General features: G+C 39.6%; 1 protein-coding gene across 10 annotated transcripts in view; it reads right to left on the bottom strand.

Annotated features, from left to right (window-relative positions):
• LOC117079346 (serine/threonine-protein kinase Sgk3) overlaps window positions 1-26,116 on the bottom strand; it is a 196,272-nt gene that overhangs the window by 43,487 nt on the left and 126,669 nt on the right. For 9 of the 10 annotated variants that reach the window (XM_033203160.1, XM_033203166.1, XM_033203161.1 and 6 more), the window contains 3 exons: window positions 22,269-22,352; window positions 16,412-16,484; window positions 6,052-6,127 (listed from right to left, as the gene is read on the bottom strand). In XM_033203160.1, coding sequence (XP_033059051.1) covers window positions 6,052-6,127; window positions 16,412-16,484; window positions 22,269-22,352 — 233 coding nt within the window. The remainder of the gene's footprint in view (window positions 1-6,051; window positions 6,128-16,411; window positions 16,485-22,268; window positions 22,353-26,116) is intronic. The other variant, XM_033203169.1, reaches the window with a different exon arrangement.

The raw sequence follows: 26,116 nt of genomic DNA, 5'->3' as shown, positions 1-26,116 counted from the left end.
AACATCCTGAAGACTCTCAGGCTTGACTAGCATTAAATGTTACATTTTATATTAACATCTTGGATAATTTGATGTCAAAAACTGTATTTTATTTTATTTATTTATTTTTTTTGAGACAGAGTCTCGCTCTGTCGCCCAGGCTGGAGTGCAGTGGCGCGATCTCGGCTCACTGCAAACTCCGTCTCCCGGGTTTATGCCATTCTCCTGCCTCAGCCTCCCGAGTAGCTGGGACTACAGGTGCCTGCCACCTTGCCCGGCTAGTTTTTTGTATTTTTTTAGTAGAGACGGGGTTTTACCATGTTCGCCAGGATGGTCTCGATCTCCTGACCTCGTGATCCGCCCGTCTCGGCCTCCCAAAGTGCTGGGATTACAGGCTTGAGCCACCGCGCCCGGCCAAAAACTGTATTTTAAAGAGGAACTACTCAGTATCACTTTCAGTAAAAAGTGAAATGCAAAATTAAAGCAACAGTAAGATACCATTACCCACTCACCAGAATGGCTAAAATGGAAGACTGACAATACTAAGTGTTAATGAGGTAAGCAACATGATTTCATATGCTGATGGAAAATGTACAACAGGTAAATCACTTTGCAAAACTATTTTGCATTATCCACTAAAGTTAAACATATACACACTCTACATCCCACAAGTTCTACTCCAAGATACATCAGAAATGTTGGCACATGTGCACCAAAAGGTATGTTAATGGCAGTATTATTTATAATAGTCAGAAAATATGAATATTAGTATCTCAAATGCCCATCAACAGTAGAATGAATCAACTGTGGTATAGTCATACAATGGAACATTATACAGCAATGGAAATGAACAAACTATAGCTACATGCAACAACATGGATGACTCTCACATGGCTGGGAAATAAGCCAGACAGAGAACACATATTGTATGGTTCCATTTACATAAAGTTCAAAAACAGGGCACACACTAGTCTATTTTGTTAAAAGTTAGGCTGATAGTTACCTGTGGGAAGGAAGAAAAATAGAGACTGAAAGAGGATGTGTAAGAGATCTCAAGGGTGTTCATAATATTTTCTTTTTTGGCCTGGGGGGATGATATAATTCAGTGATGTTTATTTCTCATAATTTATTGAGCTGTACAGTCTTGATCTGGGCACTTTTCTCTTTGTTATACTCAATAAAATTAAAATAAGGTATTTCTGCTTCCATTTCATTTCTTTTTTTTTTTTTCTTTAGAGACGGAGTCTCGCTCTGTCACCCGGGCTGGAGTGCAGTGGCCGGATCTCAGCTCACTGGAAGCTCTGCCTCCTGGGTTCACGCCATTCTCCTGCCTCAGCCTCCCGAGTAGCTGGGACTACAGGCGGCCACCACCTCGCCCAGCTAGTTTTTTGTATTTTTTAGTAGAGACGGGGTTTCACCATGTTAGCCAGGATGGTCTTGATCTCCTGACCTCGTGATCCACCCATCTCGGCCTCCCAAAGTGCTGGGATTACAGGCTTGAGCCACCGCGCCCGGCCTCATTTCTTAAATACATAAGGAAATGTTTAGTTTCTCTGACAATAAGCCATTTCTGTGTCCTTCTTTGTGAACCATTCAATGTGCTTTGTGCTGGTTTTTTTTTTTTTTTTTTTAGTGTCTTAAATGTTTGCACGGGCTCTTTCTATGTTAAATGTATTTATCTATTGTCCTTTATCATGGAAAGCTTTTTCCGTATTTTTGGTTTTCAATTTTACTTATGATTTGGGGGTTCCAAAGTTCTGCTTTTTTTTTTTTTGCTTTTGCTGTTTTAGAGATGGGTCTCACTCTGCCACCCAGGTTGGACTGCAGTGGGATAATCACGGCTCACTGCAGCCTGGATCCCCTGGGCTCGGGTGATCCTCCTACCTTACTACCTCAGCCTCCTGAGCAGTTGGGACTACCAGCACATGCCACCATGACAGGCTGATTTTTTGCATTTTTTTTGGAGAGGGGGTTTTGCCATGCTGCATGGGTTGGTCTTGAACTCCTGGGCTCAAGTGATTTGCCTGCCTTGGTCTCCCAAAGTGCTGGGAGTATAGGCATGAGCCACCGTGCACAAAGTTTTTATTAGTCAAATTTTTCATTGTTTTACTCTGTGATAATGTCATGCACTGACAATATGCTCAGAAAACCCTTTTTCATCCAGAGATGAGAGAGATACTAACATTTTATTCTATTTTGAAAATGATTTTTAAATGTTTTTAATAAAGTCATCTTAAAAATTAGCTTTTCTGGCCGGGCATGGTGGCTCACACCTACAATCCCAGCACTTCAGGAGGCCGAGAGGGGTGATAACTTGAGGTCAGGAGTTCGAAACCAGCCTGGCTAACATGGGGAAACCCGGTTCCATTAAAAATACAAAAATTAGCGGGTGTGCTGGCACACACTGTGGTCCTAGCTACTTGGGAGGCTGAGGCAGGAGAACTGCCTGAACCTGGGAGGCAGAGGCTGTAGTAAGCAGAGATCAGGCCACTGTACATCAGCCTGGGTGACAGAGTGAAATTCCGTTTAAAAAAAAAAAAAAAAAAAAAAAAGCTTTTCTCTCTACTGAACAAAAGGTTTTTTTTTTTTTTTTTGAGATGAGTCTCGCTCTGTCACCAGGCTGGAGTGCAGTGGCATGATCTCGGCTCACTGCAACCTCTGCCTCCCAGGTTCAGGCGATTCTCCAGCCTCAGCCTCCCGAGTAGCTGGGACCACAGGCACACGTCATCACATCCGGCTAATTTTTGTACTTTTAGTAGAGATGAGGTTTCACCACATTGGCCAGGATGGTCTCAATCTCTTGACCTCATGATCCACCTGCCTTGGCCTCCCAAAGTGTTGCGGTTACAGGCATGAGCCACTGTGCCTGGCCAGAAGAAAAGCTATTTTTAAAGTGTATTTCCTGCTGGGCACGGTGGCTCATGCCTATAATCCCAGCACTTTGGGAGGCAGATCATCTGAGGTCAGGAGTTCCACCCCAGCCTGGCCTGTTGATGAAACCCCGTCTCTACTAAAAATACAAATATTAGCTGGGTGTGGTGGCGCACACCTGTAATTCCAGCTACTCAGGAGGCTGAGGTGAGAGAATTGCTTCAGCCCGGGGAGTGGAGATTGCAGTGAGCTGAGTTCACACCACTGCACTCCAGCCTGGGTGACAGAGCAAGATGCTGTCTCAAAAACATAAAAAATAAAAATAAAAAATAAAGTACATTTCCTTAACAGTAATAACAGGTACACAGGAGGGGCTCAAGATAAACTTGCTGACTGGCTTCTCTTCTTGCCCTCTTAAATTTCTACTATTTTAAGAACAGCTTGATGTTCAAATGAAGAGCATGAAAATTAAAAGTTCTGTTAACAACAGAAAAGATGTAGAAAATAGGAAATGTGGGCCAGGTGCAGTGGCTCACGCCTGTAATCCCAGCACACTGGGAAGCCGAGGCAGGCAGATCACGAAGTCAAGAGATTGAGACCAACCTGACCAACATGGTGAAATCCCGTCTCTGCTAAAAATACAAAAATTAGCTGGGTGTGGTGGCACACACGTGTAATCCCAGCTACTTGGGAGGGTGAGGCAGGAGAATCACTTGAACCTGGGAGGCAGAGATTGCAGTGAGCTGAGATTCTGCCACTGCACTTCAGCCTGGGTGACAGAGCAAGACTCTGTCTCAAAAAAAAAAAAAAAAAAAAGGAAACGTCACATTTTGCTAAAAAGAAAATGTCAGTTAAAAAATTAAGCTTATCACACCTGTAATCCCACCACTTCGGGAGGCTGAGGTGGGCAGATCACAAGGTCAGGAGATTGAGACCATCCTAACACGGTGAAACCCCGTTTCTACTAAAAAAACAAAACAAAAAAAATTAGCCGGGCGTGGTGGCACGCCCTGTAGTTCCAGCTACTGGGGAGGCTGAGGTAGAAGAATGGTGTGAATCCAGGAGGCAGAATTTGCAGTGAGCTGAGATCGCACCACCGCATTCCAGCCTGGGTGACAGAGTGAGACTTCTTTAAAAAAAAAAACAAAAAAAAAACCCAGTTTAAAAGACTCTTGGCTATTTTTGGGGTGCTGGAAATATCTTTTATCATGAATGGAATGGTGATGGTTACAGGGTGTATATATATTTCAAACTCCATTGAATTGTATACTTAAGAATTGTGTATTTCACAGTATAAGGTTTTGGAAACTGGCAATTTAAAATAATCCAATTGCTTTTAGTTGAATTTTAATGCCAAATATAACATATTTATAATACTGCACGTCAAGATTCAGAATGAATACTTAGTATTTATTATATAGTCTTAGGGGTTCTGAATAACTTAAAATACTAGGAGAAGTAATAACCACTACCATTTATTGCATACTTATTCCATGCCAGCTCTGTTAAAATTCAAGCTTTGAATGCATGAATTACATTTCACACAAGCCAGTAATATGCCAATCAAAGTAATCTCCAGTGTACATAGCAATAATTAGAGATTAGAAGGGTGGGTCTAAGGTGAAGGTAGCATAGTGCATATCCCCAGGAAAAGGCATAATGTTTAAGAAAATAATTAAACAAAGAGTCAAATAAAAAGACTTTTTACTGAGGAATAGACTAGACAATGGAACTGTGAGTTCAGGTATACTACCAAATTTCATGCCCTTCTGCCACCTGCCAGAGGATACCTGTTCTTACTGCACTGCCTAATGCTGGTGTGACCACGACTGTGAGACCTGCTTGACCCTTGCCCTAACCTGGGAGCATCAGGGGAAATCCCTGACCAGAAGACGTTGTCAGAGGAAATCCAGTTTTAGCATTTTAGTAATTTAGTAAATTCAATTAAGTAAATTTAAAAAGCAGGTCAGAGGGCCTGTTCAGAATAGTAGAAGGCCTCTGTGAGCTCTAAAGAACCATATAAATGATAATCATCTTTTTTAGAAAAATTATTCAAAAATACAGTTCTTCAGTGTTGTGGTTCTGAAAGACTGTTAAAGTGTGTCATATTTACACCATTGCCCATAGGCAACTTTTAGTTTACACAGATAGGTGAGCTGCGGAAAAGCTATTCAAATATTTATCCTCTTCATTTCCTCTTAGAAAACTTTATTCACACAAGTATTATAACATAAATTACAAAACACAATAAATGTAATGAATACTCATAAAACAACTACCAGACTCAAAAATGAAAACAAGCCAAACCACAGATCTACCACTGTTTTTGTAGGTATTTCTGATACAACCCTCCACCTTCCCAGCTGGGAGCTACTGGCCTACAGAAAGAAGTTTAAACCTGTCAGCATGAGACACCCACAGGGCTGGGAAAGCGCCTTTATCTTAATGGCTGCTGGAATACTGTGTTGAGAAAGAATGGCGGCCTCATGTGGGTCAACAGAACACCGACCCAAGTGGAACAGAAACGGTGGCATGTGTGCCCAACCCCAGACAACTCCTTCAACTTCGTCTTCTTTCCCAAAATCTACTCAGTCCAGGAAATGTTAAGTGTCCTGACGGTTCAGGCTTTCTGTATCCTTTTACGCCTGGAATGCATTCTCTTTTTTCCTCGAATGATTACACATCCTTTAAGTTGCAGGAAGCCTTCCTTGACCTCCTCAAGAAGAGACGCCTACACCTTTCTCTGCTATCTTCTAGCACCTCTATCATAAAAATTATCCAGCTTCAATTTCTTGTTTATTAATATATGCCTGCCTCTCCCACTACACTGGGAGCCTGTGCCTCTGGAAGGTAGGGATGACACTTAGCTTTATATTCCCAATGCAAGTAGCAGGTACTTAAATGCTTTTTGAAGGTATAGATAAAATATAATACCAAATAATTAGCAAGATGCTTTAATTTATTATGCTAATTCATTTCAAGTTTAATCTATAAAACTAATGCAAGTACAAAAGGAAAAAAGAAAATAAGACGAAGAGAAAAGGGGAGAAAGAGTATCAGGAAGAAAATGCTCAAGGAAGATTTTACAAACATATATAGCACAGTAATGTTTCATAGAACAAACACAATTTATGTAAGGACTATTCAGTATTCTTAGGTTTGGTGTGAGTGTCCCTTTAGAACACAACAAAAATTACTTACTGGTTATAGAGTTCTGGATGCCTAACAAGGTTCTGAATGAATTCATTTAGTCCTGCTCTTCTTTGTTTAATAAAATCTGGAAGAGAAATATAAACTATTAGGATTATTTGTATCAGACTATGCAATTATCATCAACAGTTATATAATAGACAAGCACAAGATAGATAGTAAATTTTGATTAAGAAGCTATTTTTAAACACATGCTACTTGTCACACAAAGAATACATACTTAGAAATTATATATATTATATGAATCATTGTATTTATATAATATATAATTATATACTACATATATGTAATTATATACTAAAATTAAAACTAAGCAGACAATTTACCTCCAAAAAGAAAGTTCTCAAAAACTGCCTATTATAGACTCTAAATAGACTAATTACAAAAATTGGAGAAGCACATTGCTTTGTCCAACTCCTCATGTACTACCAGACAAGGAATAAAAACTAACACTATGACACTGATACTGAAAATCACACAAATTAAAAAAAATAAGGATTTCTGGAAATCCTTTGCAACTGGGAAATAATGATTAATTGGTTAACTGAATATCACTAAAACTCTAGTTTAACTTCCATTGTGAAAAACAAAAAACTTAAAAAATACACAGGCATACTTTCCTAACAAGTAATTGTCCAGTATTTTCTTTTTTTAAATTTTTCTTTTTTGGTTGAGACAGGGTCTTGTTCTGTTGCCCAGGCTGAAGTGCAGTAGCGTGATCTAGGCTCACGGCAACTGCTGCATCCTGGGCTCAAGCAACCATCCCGTCTCAGCCTGCCGAGTAGCTGGGACTATAAGCATACACCACCATGCCTGGCTAATTTTTGTATTTTTTGTAGAGACAGGGTCTCACTATGTTGCCCAGGCTGATCTTGAACTCCTGGGCTCAAGCAATCTACCATCCTCGGCCTCCCAAAGTGCTGGGATTACAGGCATGAGCCATTGTGCCCAGCCTGTCCAGTATTTTTGAAGTGTTTTGTTTGTTGATAATTGAAGCTCATGCAATAGCAGCTTAAGAATAAATATTAAGCACAAACCTTTCTTTACTTTGAAATACACACACACTTTTCTTGGAATTAGAAAACTTTATTCAAGTATCTTTGTCTCTCCCATTTCCTAACCTTGAACTTTTCCAATATTTAAATTTTTACTTGTAAAATGTGGATAGTAACAATATTTATAACTCATAATGCTGTTATAGGATTACATGAGATAATGCATATAAGTTTATAGTAGGATGTCTGGCAGATGGTAAGAGCATTACTTATAGCTAATAATTATTAGATACTATTACTTTTGTTGTTGTTATTATTATTAGTGGTTGTGGGGTCTCAAAGCCATTATCCTAAACTCTTTTTTTTTAAATTCGAGACAAAGTCTTGCTCTGTCACCCAGGCTGGAGTGCAGTGGCGTGATCTTGGCTCACTGCAACCTTCACCTCCTGAGTTCAAGCGATTCTCCTGCCTCAGCCTCCAAAGTAGCTGGGATTACAGGCCCGCACCACCACACCTTGCTAATTTTTGTATTTTTAGTAGACAGGGTTTCACCATGTTGGCCAGGCTGGTCTCGAACTCTAGACCTCGTGATCCGCCTGCCTCAGCCTCCCAAAGTGCTGGGATTATAGGCATGAGCCACAGCACCCAGCCAACTCTGAAGAAATACACTCTAAAAATTAAACACATGTGATTTGAGAAACTGTCTCCTATATGGCGAATGTCTGGATAAAAACCCATAAAAAATATTCCACTTGATAATGAGTTTTGGTTTAGTAAACTGATTTCTACTGAATAAAGGTATAATGTATAGTGTTTGTCACCAAAATGATGGGTCATTTTCAGGTTTATTTCCATTTCTTAAATGGAAGGTATGGTTTCATAGGTTTCATACAAATATAAACAAATATAAAATCAGGTCTGGTCTTTGGGAGCCAGATGCATGTACTTGGTACTTTTTTCTTGTTCGTCTAAGAATTCCTTGAAGAATTTCAGGTAGGTATCTTATTAAACTCTTTCAAGGACATTCATAATGTCACCAGGTAGCAAAGCACATGTGAGGTTTACATTAAAAACTATAATTGAAACACAGTTATTTCTTGAGAACTGAACTTAGTAACATATGAAGAACTAAAATGAATGACTACATTTAGGATATTCAAAGAAAACCTAATAACTATATGGAAGCAGCTTTAAATTGTTCTGTGGATGCTTACTGAAGATATATTTTACTTTTGAAGGCCAGTGCGAAGAGAGGAATTTCCTTTCCTCAGTGAGCTATAGCCCATACTGCTCTTAAGTGTTTCTAGGTGTCATTTCATTACTGACTATTTAACAGTTTTAAAATTGCTATGTAAAGCCCTATATAAGAAGACAAAGAAGTCTAGTAGTAGTCAGAATTCAGGGGAAATTCCAAATTTACTTTTTTAGATCAACACTAAGCTTGCAAATATCTGAAAAAATTCCAGGTAAGAATATAATGTATAGGGTAAGTGCCAAGAATTTATATAAGACCTATATATTATTTTAAGAATTATAGTTAGAAATATGTATTCTTAAAAATCTCTCTGATGAAGAAGTTACATGAATGTATCTGTTGTAATTCAAAAGAAATTTCAATTAGAAATTTTAAAAAGGCTGGGCGCAGTTGCTCATGTCTGTAATCCCACAGTTTTGGGAGGCCTAGGTGAGAGAATCACTTGAGGCCAGGAGTTTGAGACTAGCCTGGACAACATAGCGACACCATGTCTCTACAAAAAAATAAAAAATTAACTAGCTATGGGGACATACACCTGTAGTCCTAGCTACTCAGCAGGCTGAGGTGGGAGGATCGCTTGAGTTGGGAGGCAGAGATTGCAGTGAGCTGAGATCGCACCACTGTACTCCAGCCTGGCAAGAGACACTGACTCAAAAACATATATATATATATATATATAAAGTTAAAAGTATGGTTTCCTCTGGGTGTATCCTATTAAAAAATCTTTAAATTCATAATAAAATGTTAACAAAAAGTATAGGCAGAGATTATTCTTAAAATCAGCCTTCAAGTATGTAAGATGTATCTTATACAGGTTGACAAACACTAGAATAAAGAAGTAGAAAAAAGAAAAAGAAGACATAGGCTTAAGCTGCAGGATAAGAACTCAAAAAGATAAGCAAAAATCCCATAAAATGGCTACCAATCATGAGGTAAGTTAAAAAGGGAATTTCAGAACATTTTTCTTAGGTATTATTTTATTTATTTATTTATTTTTGTTGTTGAGACGGAGTTTTGCTCTTGTTGCCCAGGCTGGAGTGCAATGGCGTGATTCCGGCTCACTGCAACCTCTGCCTCCCAGGTTCAAGCAATTCTCCTGACTCAGCCTCCAGAGTAACTGGGATTACAGGCGCGTGCCACCACGCCCGGCTAATTTTTGTATTTTCAGTAGAGATGAGGTTTCACCATGTTGGCCAGGCTAGTCTAGAACTCCTGACCTCAGGTGATCCACCCACCTCGGCCTCCCAAAGTGCTGGGATTACAGGTATGAGCCACTGCGCCCAGCCAACTTTATTTTTAACTTTTTATTATGAAAAACTTCACAAGTACACAAAAGATGAGAACCTTATTCGCCTACTTTAAAATTTATCAATATTCTGCTATTCCAATTTCTTTCATTTATCCTCATTCCTCACTTTTTTTTTTTTTTCTCGAGTATTTTAAAGCAATTCTCAGGCTGTTTTTTTTTTTTTTTTTTTTTGGTGGAGGGGGGAATAAATCAGTATTTCTAAATGGTAATATCTTTAAAAAAATAGTAAAGCCATGAAATTACTCTCTCATAATGTCTATAAATTCTTTTTTTTTTTTTTTTTGAGACGGAGTCTCGCTCTGCCGCCCAGGCTGGAGTGCAGTGGCCGGATCTCAGCTCACTGCAAGCTCCGCCTCCCGGGTTTACGCCATTCTCCTGCCTCAGCCTCCCGAGTAGCTGGGACTACAGGCGCCCGCCACATCGCCCGGCTAGTTTTTTGTATTTTTTTTTTTTTTTAGTAGAGACGGGGTTTCACCGTGTTAGCCAGGATGGTCTCGATCTCCTGACCTCGTGATCCACCCGTCTCGGCCTCCCAAAGTGCCGGGATTATAGGCTTGAGCCACCGCGCCCGGCCTCTGTCTATAAATTCTTTTATTTCCCTCTAATAAACAGGTAGAACTAATTCTTCTCTCTTGAATGGGGGTTGGACTTAATGACTACCTTCTAATGAGAGGAATATGGTGGATGTGATGGCATGTGGCTTCCAAGACTAAGTCAGAGAAGGCAACAAGGCTTCCTCCTTGCTAGTTCTCTTGGATCACTCACTCTGGGGAAGCCAGTTACCATGTTGTAAGGACACTCAAGGCCCCTTAAGAAGAGGCCCACTCACAAGGAACCAAGGCTTTCTACCAAAAACTATATGAGTGAGCCATCTTAGAAGCAGATCCTTCCGCCCCAGTAAAGTCTTCAAATCACTGATGGTCTTTGCCTAGAACTATTAATTCATCAGAAGTTGTATAAGGATTTTCCAGTTCTATCATTCTGTGATTCTTCTATTTATGAACTGTGATTCCACTACCAAGTATTTTCCAACATTATCTCTTTGGTACAAAGAAATTACATTTCATACAACAAAGGCAAGATAAATCCTTGATTTTTTAATTTATTGATTTGGCAAATAAATTTACTCTAGTAACTTCTACAGCATTTCATGAGGTTTTTTTCCCCCCTAAACAAGCAAAGTAAATTGGAAAGTCTTTATACTGATGTGCTTTAACCTGCTACGATAATTACTTTCTCCATGCCATCTAATTTTTGCTCAGTAAAAGCCCCAACAGCTGGGCTCCTGTGTTCTTTTGATAAAACTCCAGCCATCCTAAATAGCTTCCTTGCTTTCAGGCAAGCTGTCCTGAGATCACTTTGTACATTTCCTGTGCCGGATCTGGGATCACCATTTCTCCATGGAACTCTGGTTCCTTTGAGAGGGAAATGGTACTTAGAGATCACAATCTGAATGCTAGGGGTGTTGGTTACTACTTGTTATTATTTTTAGGTATTTCCAAGAGAGAGTGCTAGAAAATATTTTTACAAAGCTAAAAAAATAAATTATGGGTCAGGTGCAGTGGCTCACGCCTGCAATCCCAGCTACTCGGGAGGCTGAGACAGGAGAATCGCTTGAACCTATGAGATGGAGGTTGTGGTGAGCCGAGATCATGCCATTGCACTCCAGCCTGGGCAACAAGGGTGAAACTCTGTCTCAAAAAATAAATAAATAAAATAAATAAATATTTCAAACTCTATCACCAAATTAAGTTACAAATTACAGGATTCTGCTGGGTGTGGTGGCTCATGCCTGTAATCGTAGCACTTTGGGAGGCCAAGGCGGGCAGATCACCTGAGGTTGGGAGTTTGAGACCAGCCTGACCAACATGGAGAAACCCCATCTCTACTAAAAATACAAAATTAACCAGGCATGGTGGCGCATGCCTGTAATCCCAGCTACTTGGGAGGCTGAGGCAGGAAAATCATCTGAACTCAGGAGGTGGAGGTTGTGGTGAGCCAAGATCACACCACTGCACTGTAGCCTGGGCAACAAGAATGAAACTCTGTCTCAAAAAAAAAAAAAAAAAAGAAAAGAAAATGACAGGATTTTTACTTAAAATCTTTGATTTTGTTTGTATCACTTTCCTCTCCTGTTTAAAATCTTGGTTTCCATGATAGTAACATTAATGACAGAATAACAACTCCATATAACTAACATTAACACTACTGAATGCAGTGTAAAATTTGTCCATGGGTTTTTGTTTTTATCCTTAGCAATATATCCCATGAAGAATTACAGTCAAAATCCCATGTTTTAAAGTTATTTAAATTAAGTTAGGTTTTTTCCTTCAGTTTATTTTCAGTTGTTAGAGGCTGCTTTGTTATTGCATTTTTATTTTTGTTTTTAAATTGTTTAAAATGTGTACATGGTTCCAAAGTCAAAGGTACAAACAAAATTCATTCAAGGGCATCTAACTTCCACCCCTTTTGCCTTTCCCGATCTCTCCTTCACCCTTAAAGTCACTAGTTTTATTAGTTTTTCGTTTATTCTTCCATTATTTCTTTTTGAATCTCCATAGCTTTTCCTACACAAAAAATACACACCATACAAATTCATTTGCTGTACTGTGATTTTTTTTTTTTCCATTTAACGGTATATTCTGGAGATCACACCATAGCAAAATACATAAAGAGCTTTTTTGTTCCTTTTTACAAGTACGTTATATCCAGCTCCATCGGAAAAGTATTTCCATTGTTTCCAGTTTTTCTGTTAATAATTGTGTCACAATACATACAGTCTTGTGTCTACATATCATATGCAGTTTATTTTACGGACAGCTTCCTAGAAATGTGATTTCTTTTTTTTTTTTTTTTTTTTTTTTTTTTTTGTTGAGACAGAGTCTCGCTCTGTCGCCCAGGCTGGAGTGCAGTGGCCGGATCTCAGCTCACTGCAAGCTCCGCCTCCCGGGTTTACGCCATTCTCCTGCCTCAGCCTCCTGAGTAGCTGGGACTACAGACGCCTGCCACCTCGCCCGGCTAGTTTTTTGTATTTTTAGTAGAGACGGGGTTTCACCATGTTAGCCAGGATGGTCTCGATCTCCTGACCTCGTGATCCACCCGTCTCGGCCTCCCAAAGTGCTGGGATTACAGGCTTGAGCCACCGCGCCCGGCCAGAAATGTGATTTCTTGGCCAAAGGGGAAAACGCATTCACAGTTTTTCCAAACATTACCAAATTCCCCTCAACATGGATTGTACCACTTTTTATTCCACCAGAAAAATATGGGAATGCCTGTATCCCCAAAGTGTAACCAAATGAGCATCTTATCCATCTCTGTTTTTCTGAATTTGACTTAGATCTGATTTCCCCAATGCAGGACTTTCTAACATCTCTGTGATATATGATCCCTTTCACTGTATGCAGTGAACAGAAATCCTATGGAAATGTAATATTACGCATATTCGATATACGCAGGATAGACAAACAGTTCTTCAAAAAAATCAGTTTTTAGTGTCAATTAATTCATCAAAACAAAGTACCAAAGAGCATGCAGCTTGGTATCTTGCTTTTAACAATGAAGCAGCATTGTTGCCAGTCTTTTACTTCTTTGCTTTCTTTCCTTGATTAAATAATTGTCTTAAGTAATTAGTTAAGGACTCTACAGAACTCCAACCCAAGTTCCAGTCTCATATTATCACTAGTAGTTTGATTTCTTAATATTTTTCTGCCACTTCTAATTAGTTAATTCTCTCAGTCACCCAGGCCAGACCCTCCAATTATCTCTCATTCTCTTCTCTATATGTCTGTTACCTAAGCAATCATCAAGATGTATTCCAGATTTTTCATTAAAGGAGTTCTCGTACATTGCACATTTTTAAACCTTATTTCTACCCTAGTCCCCATACTCATTATCTAATGCCAGGGCTACTGGACTATTACCTTAAGCAGTCTCCCAGCCTCTCCTCTGCTGTGCCCACCATAAATTACCCACTGTCAGTTTCACATCTTGATCAAATGCCACTAAGGCCAACACGCTACCCATGAAGATGCTTTTCAACCTGTGCTCCAAGGAGATACTTCACTGTTATACCAACAAAACAGGTCCATTTAAATTTTTTTTCACATATTACATTTCCATAAGATTTCTTGTGTGTGTGTGTGTGTGTGTTTGGGGAACAGAATCTCACTCTGTTGCCCAGGCTGGAGTGCAATGGCGTGATCTTGGCTCACTTGCAACCTCCGACTCCTGGATTCAAGTGATTATCCTGCCCCAGCCTCCCGAGTAGCTGAGACTACAGGCACACACCACCACGCGCGGCTAATTTTTCTATTTTTAGTAGAGACGCAGTTTCACCATGTTGCCGCTGGTCTTGAACTCCTGGCCTCAAGTGATCCACCCACCTCGGCCTCCCAAAATGCTGGGATTACAGGCGTAGCCACCATATCTGGCCTCCATAAGATTTCAATTGAGAAAAAAGTGTTCTGCTGCTGAAAACAAAGCGTGAGTACAAAAGCCACAGGTCTACAGAATATAATCTGGCTTTGTTGTGCCAACTCAATTTTCTCTTGCTTCTCTTTATTAATGGGTTCATATATTTAGCAATACTTTAAAACCTAGTATTTGCCAGTTTTAAATAAAGTAATACTTTAAAACCAGTATATTGCCATTGTCAACCAATAAAAAAAGACATGTCTGCACCTTCAGAAAATCTACAGCCTACTATAAGACAGATTAGCAATTACAATGAAATGTGCTACATACTCCCAAGAGAAAAAAAAAAAAAATCTCTGTATGTAACCAGGGAAGTGAGAACCTTCTCCAATCCTGAGTTTCATAAAGTGTAAAGAATAATAAGCCTCCTTATTATTCTATAGGGCTATAGGCAAAGCAGCCTCTGGGGGGAAAAGTTTTAATTAAGGGAAGAATGTGGAAGAAATGTGAAAAAGATGCAGGATAAAGAGCAGTCTGTTAATGGTGGGCAGAATTCTATAGGATACAGTGATATGGTCTGGGAGGAAAATGAATGGTATGAAGTTAGGATGGAGAGAGAGCACAGTCAAGATAAGGGACCTTAGAGCTTTTATCTTGAGTAGTGACCAAGATCTCTCTCTCTTTCTTTCTTTTCTTACACAGACATGTAAGGTATTAATTTAACCGGTTACAAGCAAATTAGTTGGGGAAGGAGGGCAATCCATTTGGGATTCATCCGTGGCAGAGACAGATGACTCTTCTGATAGAATTCCTGGTGAATAAGAAGACTTCTGTTTCCCTATAAGTAGACACCTGTGACTTCTATTAATCTCTTGGGTTCTAGGGGAAAATTCCATGCTCACAGCTTTAGTCATATAGGTGCTAGATGCTGAGACCCTGTGTGTCAATGGGCTCCCGAAGGGTGAGCAATAGGATATCTTTTTTTTTTTTTTTTTTTTTGAGACGAAGTCTCGCTCTGTCACTTAGGCTGGAGTGCAGTGGCGCCGATCTCAGCTCACTGCAACATCTGCCTCCTGGGTTCAAGCGATTCTCCTGCCTCAGCCTCCCAAGTAGCTGGGACTACAGGCGCATGCCACCACGCCTGGCTAATTTTTTGTAGTTTTTTTTTTTTTTTTTGATATGGAGTCTCGCTCTGTCGCCCAGGCTGGAGTGCAGTGGCCGGATCTCAGCTCACTGCAAGCTCCGCTTCCCGGGTTTACGCCATTCTCCTGCCTCAGCCTCCCGAGTAGCTGGGACTACAGGCACCTGCCACCTCGCCCTGCTAGTTTTTTGTATATTTTAGTAGAGACGGGGTTTCACCGTGTTAGCCAGGATGGTCTCGATCTCCTGACCTCGTGATCCGCCTGTCTCGGCCTCCCAAAGTGCTGGGATTACAGGCTTGAGCCACCGCGCCCGGCCAATTTTTTGTAGTTTTAGTAGAGACGGGGTTTCACCATGTTAGCCAGGATGGTCTTGATCTCCTGACTTCGTGATCCGTCCGCCTTGGCCTCCCAAAGTGCTGGGATTACAGGCGTGAGCCACCGCACCCGGCCTAGGGTATCTTTTTGGTATCCCATTTAGAGGCCTGCAAGTTGCTATGTACACAGTATATATTTAATGTTTCTGAATATAAAAGTGAATATTCTTCATGACACTGATTTAAAGTCAGTAAAGTTTCCCAAATTAACTTGAAGGATCAATAAAAAAAAATATTAATAGGGTCTCCCTCTGTCACCCAGCCTGGAGTGCAATGGCACAATGACAGCTCACTGCAGCCTTGAACTACTGACCTCAAGCAATCCTCTCACCTCAGCCTCCTGAGTAGCTGGGACTACAGGTTCATGCCACCATGCCCAGCTAAACTTTAAATTTTTGTAGAGATGAGGTTGCCCAGGCTGGTCTCGAAACTCCTAGCCTGAAGTGATCCTCCTGCCTCGCACTCCCAAAGTATTTCGATTACAGGTGTGAGCCACTGCGCCCAGCCCATGGACAGATAAATTTATCTGAAGTCAGACTGCTTGAATTTGGCTTCCAAATCTGCCCTTTACTATCTGCATGTGGTCCTGGGCAAATTAATGTGTCTTAGTTTCCTTATCTATAAAAATAGTGATAACAACAATAACACCCAACTCACAAAATTGTGAGGATCGAATAAATTAAAACACACGAAGTACTTAAAACAATGCCTAGTAGACAGTAAGCACCTTCCTGAGGCATTATTTTCATAGGGCATGAGATCTTTTAAAGTCCTGCACTGCTATACAGTGCAATGAATATGTTAATTTACTTCTTCAAACTTCAACGATCACTTCATGGCTGGCCTATGAAGTTGTTTCTTACCTGGATCAAAATTATCACCAAATATTCTCTTGGCAGGAATCTTCAGGGCCATAGCAGGAAACTGTTTTTTTAACTAAAATTTTTAAAAATAACATTATATGAACTAATTTTATAAGTCTTCTAGTTACGCATACATCAAAGCCAAATACAATCTGATTTTAAAGAAAATCCATCATAAGACATACTTTTGAATTTATGATCATCCAAAGTACAATATAATATATATCAATAAAATGTCACAAACTAGTCATCTTTTTTGGTCCCAATAAAATACCTGGTAACTGTGTGACCTAGGATAAAATACTCAACATCTGCATCTCATTTTCCTGCCTGTAAGTGAGGATAATTTTAACAATTACCTTACAGATTTGTTGTTTTAAAGGAGATTATGTATGGCAAGTGCTTAGGCTAGAACCTGGTGTTACAGTTCCGAATACGTATTACTCACTTACTATCTTAGGAGAAGATATGATATTGGTGTTTTCTCTACATGGATTGACAATAGATTTCTAAGAAAGTAGATGAATTTTGCTTTCAATATTCTTTCTGCTCTAATCTTCCCCTTACTAATATTCTAATAAGTGAGACCTCGTCTCTACAAAAATAAAATTAAAAAAAATACCTAGTCATGGTGGCACATGCCTGTGATCCCAGCTACTTCTAAGGCTGAGGTGGGAGGATTGCTTGAGCCTGGAAGGTTGAGGCTGCAGTGAGCCATGATTATGCCATTGCACTTCAGCCTGGGCAACAGAGTGAGACCATGTCTCAAATATATATATATTTTTTCTAATACATTTATCTGATATGCTTGTCTTCAGAGAATGAAAACTTGGCCCTGAAGAAATTAAATGTGGGACAGTTAAGTCACAAAAATGGGTTATACTTTCATTATAAGTTTGATGTCAAAAATACACACACATATGTAAAAACTGTATCTCAGTTGGGCATGGTGGCTCACTGAGGCCTGTAATCCCAGCACTTTGGGAGGCTGATGTGGGAGGATTGCTTGAGCTCAGGAGTTTGAGACCAGCCTGGGCAACACAGCGAGGCCTTAACTCTACCAAAAAAAAAAAAAAATCAGCTGGGTGTAGTCCAGCTATACAGTATGCAGGAGGCTGAGGTGGGAGGATCACTTGAGCCAGGGAGGTCAAGGTTGCAGTGCGCTGTGATCATGCCATTGCACTCCAGCCTGGGTGACAGAGCAACAACCCATCTCACCAAAAACAAACAAACAAAAACCCACCCCAAAACAATACCTCTAACTACCAACTGATAGGAAATACAAAGAACAGAGGAATGTACTAATCACTTTGCAGCATGGGGCATGCTGTCAGTAAAACGCAGACTGAAAAATATGTAAACAAATGACCTTGTTTTTTTTCATACACACAAAAAAAAAATGTGCAAAGGAAAGAAAAGAAACACAGAGGGGGAACCTAGTGATTAAATGACACTTAACAGACTTATCAACCAGTCACATAAACCCTAACTGGATATCTGATATTAAGGCATTACTGTTCATTTATTTTTAGATGTGGTAATGATACTGTGTATAAGTTTGTTTTTAAGAATCTTTATCTTTTAGAGATGTACACTAAAATATTTACAGATGAAAAGATATGATGTCTGAAATTTGTGTTGAAATTATGATGAGCTGGCTAGGAATAGAGATGAACCAGGAATGGCCACATATCAGTAATTATTGAAGCTGGATGGTAACATATTATTATTTTCTGAATTGGTACTAGTATGTCTACTTCTGTATGTGTTTGACAATTTCCTTCCTTCCTTCCTTCCTTCCTTCCTTCCTTCCTTCCTCCCTCCCTCCCCCCACTTCCTTTCCCTTCTCTTTCCCCTTCCCTTCCCTCCCCCTCTCCCTCTCTCTTTCTTTTTTCCCTTAAGATAGTCTCTAGCTCTATCACCCAGGCTGGAATGCAGTGCTGACCTCCTGGGCTCAAGTGATCCTCCCCTCAGTCTCCTGAGTAGCTGGGACCACAGGGCACACACCACCACACCTAGCAAGTTGTTTTATTTTTTGTAGAGACAGTCTCATTAAGTCATTGCCCGGGCTGGTCTTGAACTCCTGAGCTCAATCAATCCTCCTGCCTCAGCCTTGCAAAGTGCTGGGATTATAGGTGTGAGCCACTGTTCCTCGCCTGTGTTTGACAATTTCTGTAATAAAAAGTTTAAAATATAAACTAGTCATAAAGGACACACTGAAGTTGACAAAATGCCTAGAGATTTTTTCTTTTCTTTTATTCTAAAAGGAGTACCGGAAAATAATTTGTGTTTTTGAACTTAGGGAAATCCAGACCAGGTTCAACCTGATTTCTGTAGTTTCAAAGAATTCAACCAGTAACTATTTTCTTCTTTTTCTCTTTGCCCCTCACTACAGGAGGCAGAATTACAAGGAGTTACATAAAAAGAGACATAAAAAGTGATGAAATAAGAACAATGAAAAAAGGGTGAAAAGAAATACAAAAGAAATTAGGGAGACGAATGATAAAACCTGAACTACAAGTTAAGGAAACTCTTCTGCAAAAAGTCGAAAGATGGGATGTTTCACAGAGGAGAGAATGAAAGTGATCATGGATGGAGGTACCCCAAACAAGCTTTCCTATTTTATTTTTATGCTTACAGATACTCAAATATTAACAATTTAATTAATCACCTGCTATTAAAATCATGATGACACACTACCAGTGTGGATCTCCACAATGCTGAGGTTTTAGATGACATTCCCTACACCCCTTCCTCTTATGAAGAGTTTCACAAAAGACAACATCTTTAGAAGGTAAATCTAGCCTACAAAATATTTTAAGCAAAAGACAGAAAGAAGCCTCAAATGTATGTGGTGTATGTGGTGTGTGTGTGTGTGTGTGTGTGTGAGTGTGAGAGAGAGAGAGAGAGAGAAAGAAAGAAAGAGACAGACACAGACACTACAGTCATGTTATTTTTACCCGAGCATAACCCAGGCATCCTGACGGGTACAGGTGGATTTACACACTCCTCAAAGACATGCTGAACATGTAGATAAAGGGTATTCAAGAGTTTCAAAATGAGCTAACATTTCAACCCTCACTCAGCCTCCAATATAAGCCATTTTTTAAAAAATCACTAAACACTTAATGGAAGATATTTCCAAACTCTTATTGACTATTGTTTCAACAGTACAACTTTAATTACAGAAAAAAAAAAACCTATCTCAATATCCTTTGATGAAGCAAATATCTAAAACTACACAGGTTGAATATCACAAATCTGAAAATCTGAAATGCTGCAAAATCAGTAACTTTTTGAGTGCTCAAAGGAAATGCTCACTGGGGCATTTCAGATTTCAGATTTTCAGATTTGGGATGGTTAACTGGTAAGTACAACTCAAATATTCCAAAATTTGAAAAAAAATTGAAATCCAAATCACTCTGGTTCCAAGTATTTCAGATAAGGGATACTCAACCTGTATTTAGTAAGTGCAGTTGCATATGCATTAAAGAAAAGCTGAAGAACAGAAGAAAACAGTAAAATGTTAAGTTATTTCTGAGCAGCAACATTACAGGTGTTTTGTTCTAGTTTTTGTTTTGAGACAGGGTATCAAGAGTGCAGTGGCATGGTCATGGCTCACTGCAGCCTCAACTGCCCAGGCTCAAGTGGTCCTCCTACCACAGCCTCTGAAGTAGCCAGAACTATAGGTATGTGCCACTACACTAACTTCTTATTTTTATTTTTTTTGTAGAGATGGAATCTCCCTATTAAGTTTACATAGGAAAAAATAAATATTTTTAAATTGCAGTATTATCTTCAGAAATTCAACTTCAAGGAGCAAGTGATCTGAGTATTAGGAACAAATATATATATAGTGAAATGCTAAATAAAGATGAATCAGAAGTCTGATTTTCATGACTTAACAAAACATAGGAAGTGGTACAGCTAGACATTGTTTGATTCATTCTGACCCATTTAGGAGTTTGTTTCTTAATTGATATATGTGTAACTTTCCTCATATTCAAAAATATCTTACAAATAATAACCCACAGGCATATATTTATTCCTATGTTTAAAATCAAGAGACAGGGTTAAGAAATTTAAAAATTCCCTTCTTTTTTTTTTTTTTTTTGAGATAGAGTCTCGCTCTGTGACCCAGGCTGGAGGGCAGTGGCACAATCTTCACTCACTGCAACCTCTGCCTTCTGGGTTCACGCCATTCTCCTGCCTTAGCCTCTCAAGTAGCTGAGACTACAGGTGCCCGCTACCATGCCCAGTTAATTTTTTGTAGTAGAGATGGGGTTTCACCATGTTAGCCAGGATGGTCTTGATCTCCTGACCTCGTGATCCGCCCGCCTCAGCCTCCCAAAGTGCTGGGATTACAGGCATGAGCCACGTGCCCAGCCCAAAATTCTGTTCTTAAATATATAACAAGAGTTTTTCCAGAGGATGCCTAGTAATCTACCATTCATTAAACAATGACACTGGGAGATTCCTATTTATTAATACATGAGAGCAGAGGAATTTCAATTTGGGACTTGAGGCCAAGGGCAGTGGCTCATAGCTGTAATCTCAGCACGTTAGGAGACCGAAGTGGGCGGATCACATGAGGCCAGGACTTTGAGACTAGCCTGGCCAACATGGCAAAACCTCATCTCTACTAAAACTACAAAAACACTAGCCAGGCGTGGTAGCTCATGCTTTTATCCCAGCTACTTGGGAGGCTGAGGCATGAGAATCGCTTGAACATGGGAGGCAGAGTATGTTGTAGCGAGTCAAAATCGTGCCACTGCACTCTGGCCTGGGTGACAGAGCAAGACCATCTCTCAAAAATAAATAAATAAATAAATAAATAATAAATAAATAAATAAATAAATTGAGGATCTGAGGCACAATTGCTTTTGTTCTTAACTGAAGCAAAACTTTAAATTCAGGACTGTCTTAAGGACCTGGAGTTCCATAATAGCTATTAATAACTCAAGAGGTATGCTTTAGCTTCTATGTATGATCTTCAAGGCAACACTATCCACAAACACTGCTACCTGTGGAAGATATGGACTGATGTATGACAGTGACTGTGGTGGTCTTGCTGCCTTTATTTTTTTAGATGGGGTCTTGCTATATTGCCCAGACGGCCGTGCAGTGGGGCAATCATGCCTCACTGTACCCTCTGAACTCCTAGGCTCAAATGTTCCTTCTGCCTCAGCCTCCAAAAGTGCTGGAATTACAGATGTGAACCATTGTGCCTGGCTTTTTGCTGCCTACTTTAGCAAATATGTACTGCATACACTGCAAACACTAGATTATGAATACTATTTAATATCTGAGTTATGAAAATATAAAAACAGGTTTTAGTAATTTAAATAGCTCATGGTCTCTTAGATCTCACCACCTAGGTAGCTGTCAGAACTCTAAAAGTCAACAGTCATTTCAGTTGCGTTAGCTACTTAAAATCTGGAACCTAAGACATATCTCTAAGAATGGAAACAAACTATGGAAGGGAGATAGGTTTGTGATAGACTTTCAAACATAAAGCTTACAGTAGGCAATTTAACCAGAAATACCATGATGATTAACACTTATCAGAGAGGTAGGTAGAAAGAACTGACTTCTAATTTTTTATGACATTAAAAGGTATTTTATCTAGTTCTCATATTTTTAATGGTTTATTTGGAATTGTTCAGCAGTCCTCTCTCTACCCTTTCTTTGTAAGCATTCCAAAGTTAGGATGTTTTTGAAGAATCTCTTACCTTTGTCTGCTTGTCTGACATATTAATATATCAGTATCAATTTAATCATTCAAATACATTTCTCTTAGTTTGGGGTTTTCTCAGGTCCTTTCTTTTAATTAGAAATCTTGTAGACTATTACTTACAGTGTTGTAAAGTTTATCAAACTCTGCATATCTCCTGAAGACAAACCATTCACTCCTTCCCACTGAAACCAGAACTTTATAAACCTGTGGAAATAAAAAAGTAACAATGTAACAAAATTTAATTGCAAAAAACCCATTAGCTACTTAAATACATTAAACCTGTTTTCATATATATATATTTTTGAAACAGTCTGGCTCTTTCAATAAGGCTGATATCTTCATATTCTGAAACTGATATTAACATTTTTATATGATTCTCCAAGATACATAAACATACCAATTAAAGCACTTATTGAATCTTGTCAAATGGTATTCTTGGCGGGGCTCAGTGGGTCATGTCTGTAATCTCAGCACTTCGTGAGGCTGAGGTGGGAGGATCACTTGAGCGTAGGAGCTGGAGACCAGCCTGGGTAACATAAGGAGACCCCGTCTTTACAAAAAACTTAAAAATTAGCCAGGCATGGTGTACACGCCTGTAGTCCCAGCTACGCAGGAGGCTGAGGTAAGAGGATTGCTTGAGCCCAGGTAAGTCGAGGCTGTAGTGAGCTGAGATCACACCACTGCACTCCAGCTTGAGTGTCAAAAGCGAGATCATGACTTGAGGGAAAAAAAAAGGTGATTTCTTGTGATGGGAAGAATATGAAGTCAGGAAAAAAAACAGGTGATATTTTATTTTTCAAATGTTACAAAATATTTCTGTAATTTTCAGGGAATAACATAGTCAACACCCACTTGCTCATTATTTGGATCTACTGAATTTCTAACATTTTGCCATTCTTGCTTCAGATTTTTTTTGCCAAAGAATAAAATACTATAGATGCAATTGTTGCCACTTTCCTCTCTTCTTCCCTAGCAGTAATTACTACCTTGAACTTACAAGTATTTTCAAAAGTGGTACCTGCTTCATAAAAAACCTTCAATTATTAGTTCTCTTCATCTTTCACATAGTAGTTTTAGGTCATCTTTCACATAGTAGTTTTCAAACTATTAATAACAATTTATTCTCAGATTTCCTAGTATTATCTTCCATATTCATTATTTTCAAGTATACATAACCTCATATAATCATAATCCAACAAACCTATGAAGTAAGCAGAACAAATATTATAACCCCCCACTATACATGAGACACCCTACATGAGCTGCAGGATGGTAATCTGGCTCTTTTGGTCTTAACCGAAAAGGAATCTGGTGGTCTTAGAGGAAGCTATTATGTGTAAGATGTTAGAATTAATTTGATACCCCCCCTCATGGACAGCATGCAGAAGTAGAGGGCAAAAAACTTAGCCAAGGTTCCAGTGACGATGAGTAAGACTAGACAAGAGATTTATCTCACATGGCACTCAGGATCAGACAAGCTTAGAAGTAGAACTGCTGTAAGAGAATAAAACACTTAAGTTTAAACGATTGTGAGTTTCTTGAATTATTTGTGCTGACTTGGTGAGAATGGACCTTAGAAAGTTCAGGTGGCCTCCCCTGGCTACCCAAATACAGCCAAGACCAGGAGCAAGTCTAGGTTCTGGAGCAGCTCTGCGGCAAATATATTTACAGAAGGCAAGATAAAGCCTTGTGAAATTATGAATTAACAGTATGATTTATAAACAAGTGCTTATTAAATATGTACTAATAAAACAGTAGACAAAAACAAAAACTAGTCAAATCCTTAAAAATACTTCCACTGGTAAAAAGCAAAACAAGATTAGATTTCCTGTGAAATCTAACAGGATTTCACAGGAAACAGTACACTACTTAATACAATATGAAATTATCTTATTTGCGTATTTCCTTATTGTCTGTCTTGCCCCAGTTAATGAAAGTTCCTTGAGCGCTAGGGCTAATGTCACTCTTGTTCCACTGTATCCCCAGTGCCTAGAATATGACATAGAAGCTCACAATTTGTCAAGTGGATAAATGAAAATATAATTTAGACTTGGCTTAAGTCAAGACACCTACAATGCAACACATTTCCCTGTTAGAAGCTTCATGGTATAGAACTATATAAACTACCTATGCAAACTAGAGTATAAAAATATTATCAAGGCTGTGCGTGATGGCTCATTCCTGTAATCCCAAAACTTCGGGAGGCTGAGGCAGGAGAATCACTTGAGCCCAGGAGTTTGAGACCAACCTATTCAACGTAGCAAGACCTGTCTCTATTAAATTTAAATTCAGGCTGGGCGCAGTGGCTCATGCCTGTAATTCCAGCACTTTTGGAGGCCGAGGCAGGTGGATCACGCAAGAGATAGAGACCTTGCCAACGTGATGAAATTCCGTCCCTAATAAAAAAAAAAAAAAAAGAATATATATATATATATACACACACAAAAAATTAGCTGGGCATGGTGGCATGCACCTGTAGTCCCAGCTACTCGGGAGGCTGAGGCAGGAGAATCGCTTGAACCCAGGAAGAGGAGGTTGCAGTGAGCCTAGATTGCGCCACTGCACTCCAGCCTGGCAACAGAGCGAGATTCCGTCTCAAAACAATAAATAAATAAATAAATAAATTAATTAATTAAAAAAATATTATCGATAACACGGGTACCTAGGCTGAACAGAGCATCTGTGTTGGGTGGGATGGGGTCTATCTGCACTGAGAGAACCAAGTTTCTTGAGGATTGAGGACTGCACTGTAGTGATCAGCAAATAACAGATGAACATTTCAACAAATACTTATTTGAATTCCTACTATCTTTGTTGTAGGGGCTGGTGAAACGATAATGAAGAAGTCCTTGCTTCAAAGAACCTTGCATTCTACTCAAAGAAGGCACATATAAACAAACACAAAATGTGGCAGGAGGGAAAGCAAGACAGAGTGAGGGGGTAGCGTGGGGTGTGAAGGTGCTTTTTTTTATAGGGTGGTCAGAATATGCCTCTCTAATAAGGCAATATTTGGGAATCTGAAGGAAGTAAATGAATAAGGTGATTTAGTTAGGGCCTTTGAGAACTCAGTGCACAGCGTAAAAACAGCTGGGTAAGAGAAATGTTACAGGTCTCCTCGACCATCCTACAGAAGACATGGAAATACTTCCAGCCTGGAAAATCAAAGGACACATGAGATAATCTGCTGACATTTGCTATGTGTGAACTTCTATCAAACTTGGCAGGAGGTATCCTCTTGAGGAAAGAATGACCCAAAGGCAAAAATAAGGAGAGGGAAGGAAGGAAGAAAAACTTCCACACACTCTACCATTTTATTCTAGGTATATCAACCTTTGTTTACCTTCAATGTGATACTGCTAAAAATTTGCTTATACAAATGTGCAACAAATGCCTACTGTTTAAGATATTCCTGCAATACAGAGGCTCAGAAGGGGTATATGGTCAGAAACACATTGCAATTTATCTGCTCTGGGATGTGGTGCCAAGTGTGGCAGGTGTGTCTGTTAAGGAAGAGAGGACAGAGGGACTGCTTTCCCTGCTCCTTGTCTGAGACCTTGAGAGAAAACCATCATTTCTGGCACCCAGCCCCACCTAGTTAAGAAGGCAGAGAGATTTAGTTTAACTCCTCAGCTTTCCTCAACTGCCCTATGACAGGGACTCTGAGTTGAAAGTCACCTGTCATGGGACTCAACTGGCAGTGACCAGGTAACCCCCTTTTTAGAGGCTGGGTTGGAACACTGAGCCAGGAGCAGGTGAAGGACATGTCAGAGCCTCAGGGGGCTCTACAGCTATCAAGGGCCAAGGTACTGAGTCAGTGGAGAGTTGCCGCAAGACCCTGGTCAAGTCAACAAAGAGATCACAAGCTAGTTCATCAACTGAAGGTGCCAGCAATGGATGCCAGCAAAATGCCCAGGTTATCAGGTCAGTCATAGCTGGCTATCTGCCAGACCAGCCACTTTACAGCTCAA

Source organism: Trachypithecus francoisi, unplaced genomic scaffold, assembly GCF_009764315.1.
Source record: "Trachypithecus francoisi isolate TF-2019V2 unplaced genomic scaffold, Tfra_2.0 Lachesis_group7, whole genome shotgun sequence".
Classification (NCBI taxonomy): domain Eukaryota; kingdom Metazoa; phylum Chordata; class Mammalia; order Primates; family Cercopithecidae; genus Trachypithecus; species Trachypithecus francoisi.
Note: the sequence above shows the minus strand (reverse complement) of the source record. Positions and strands in the feature narration are given on the sequence as shown.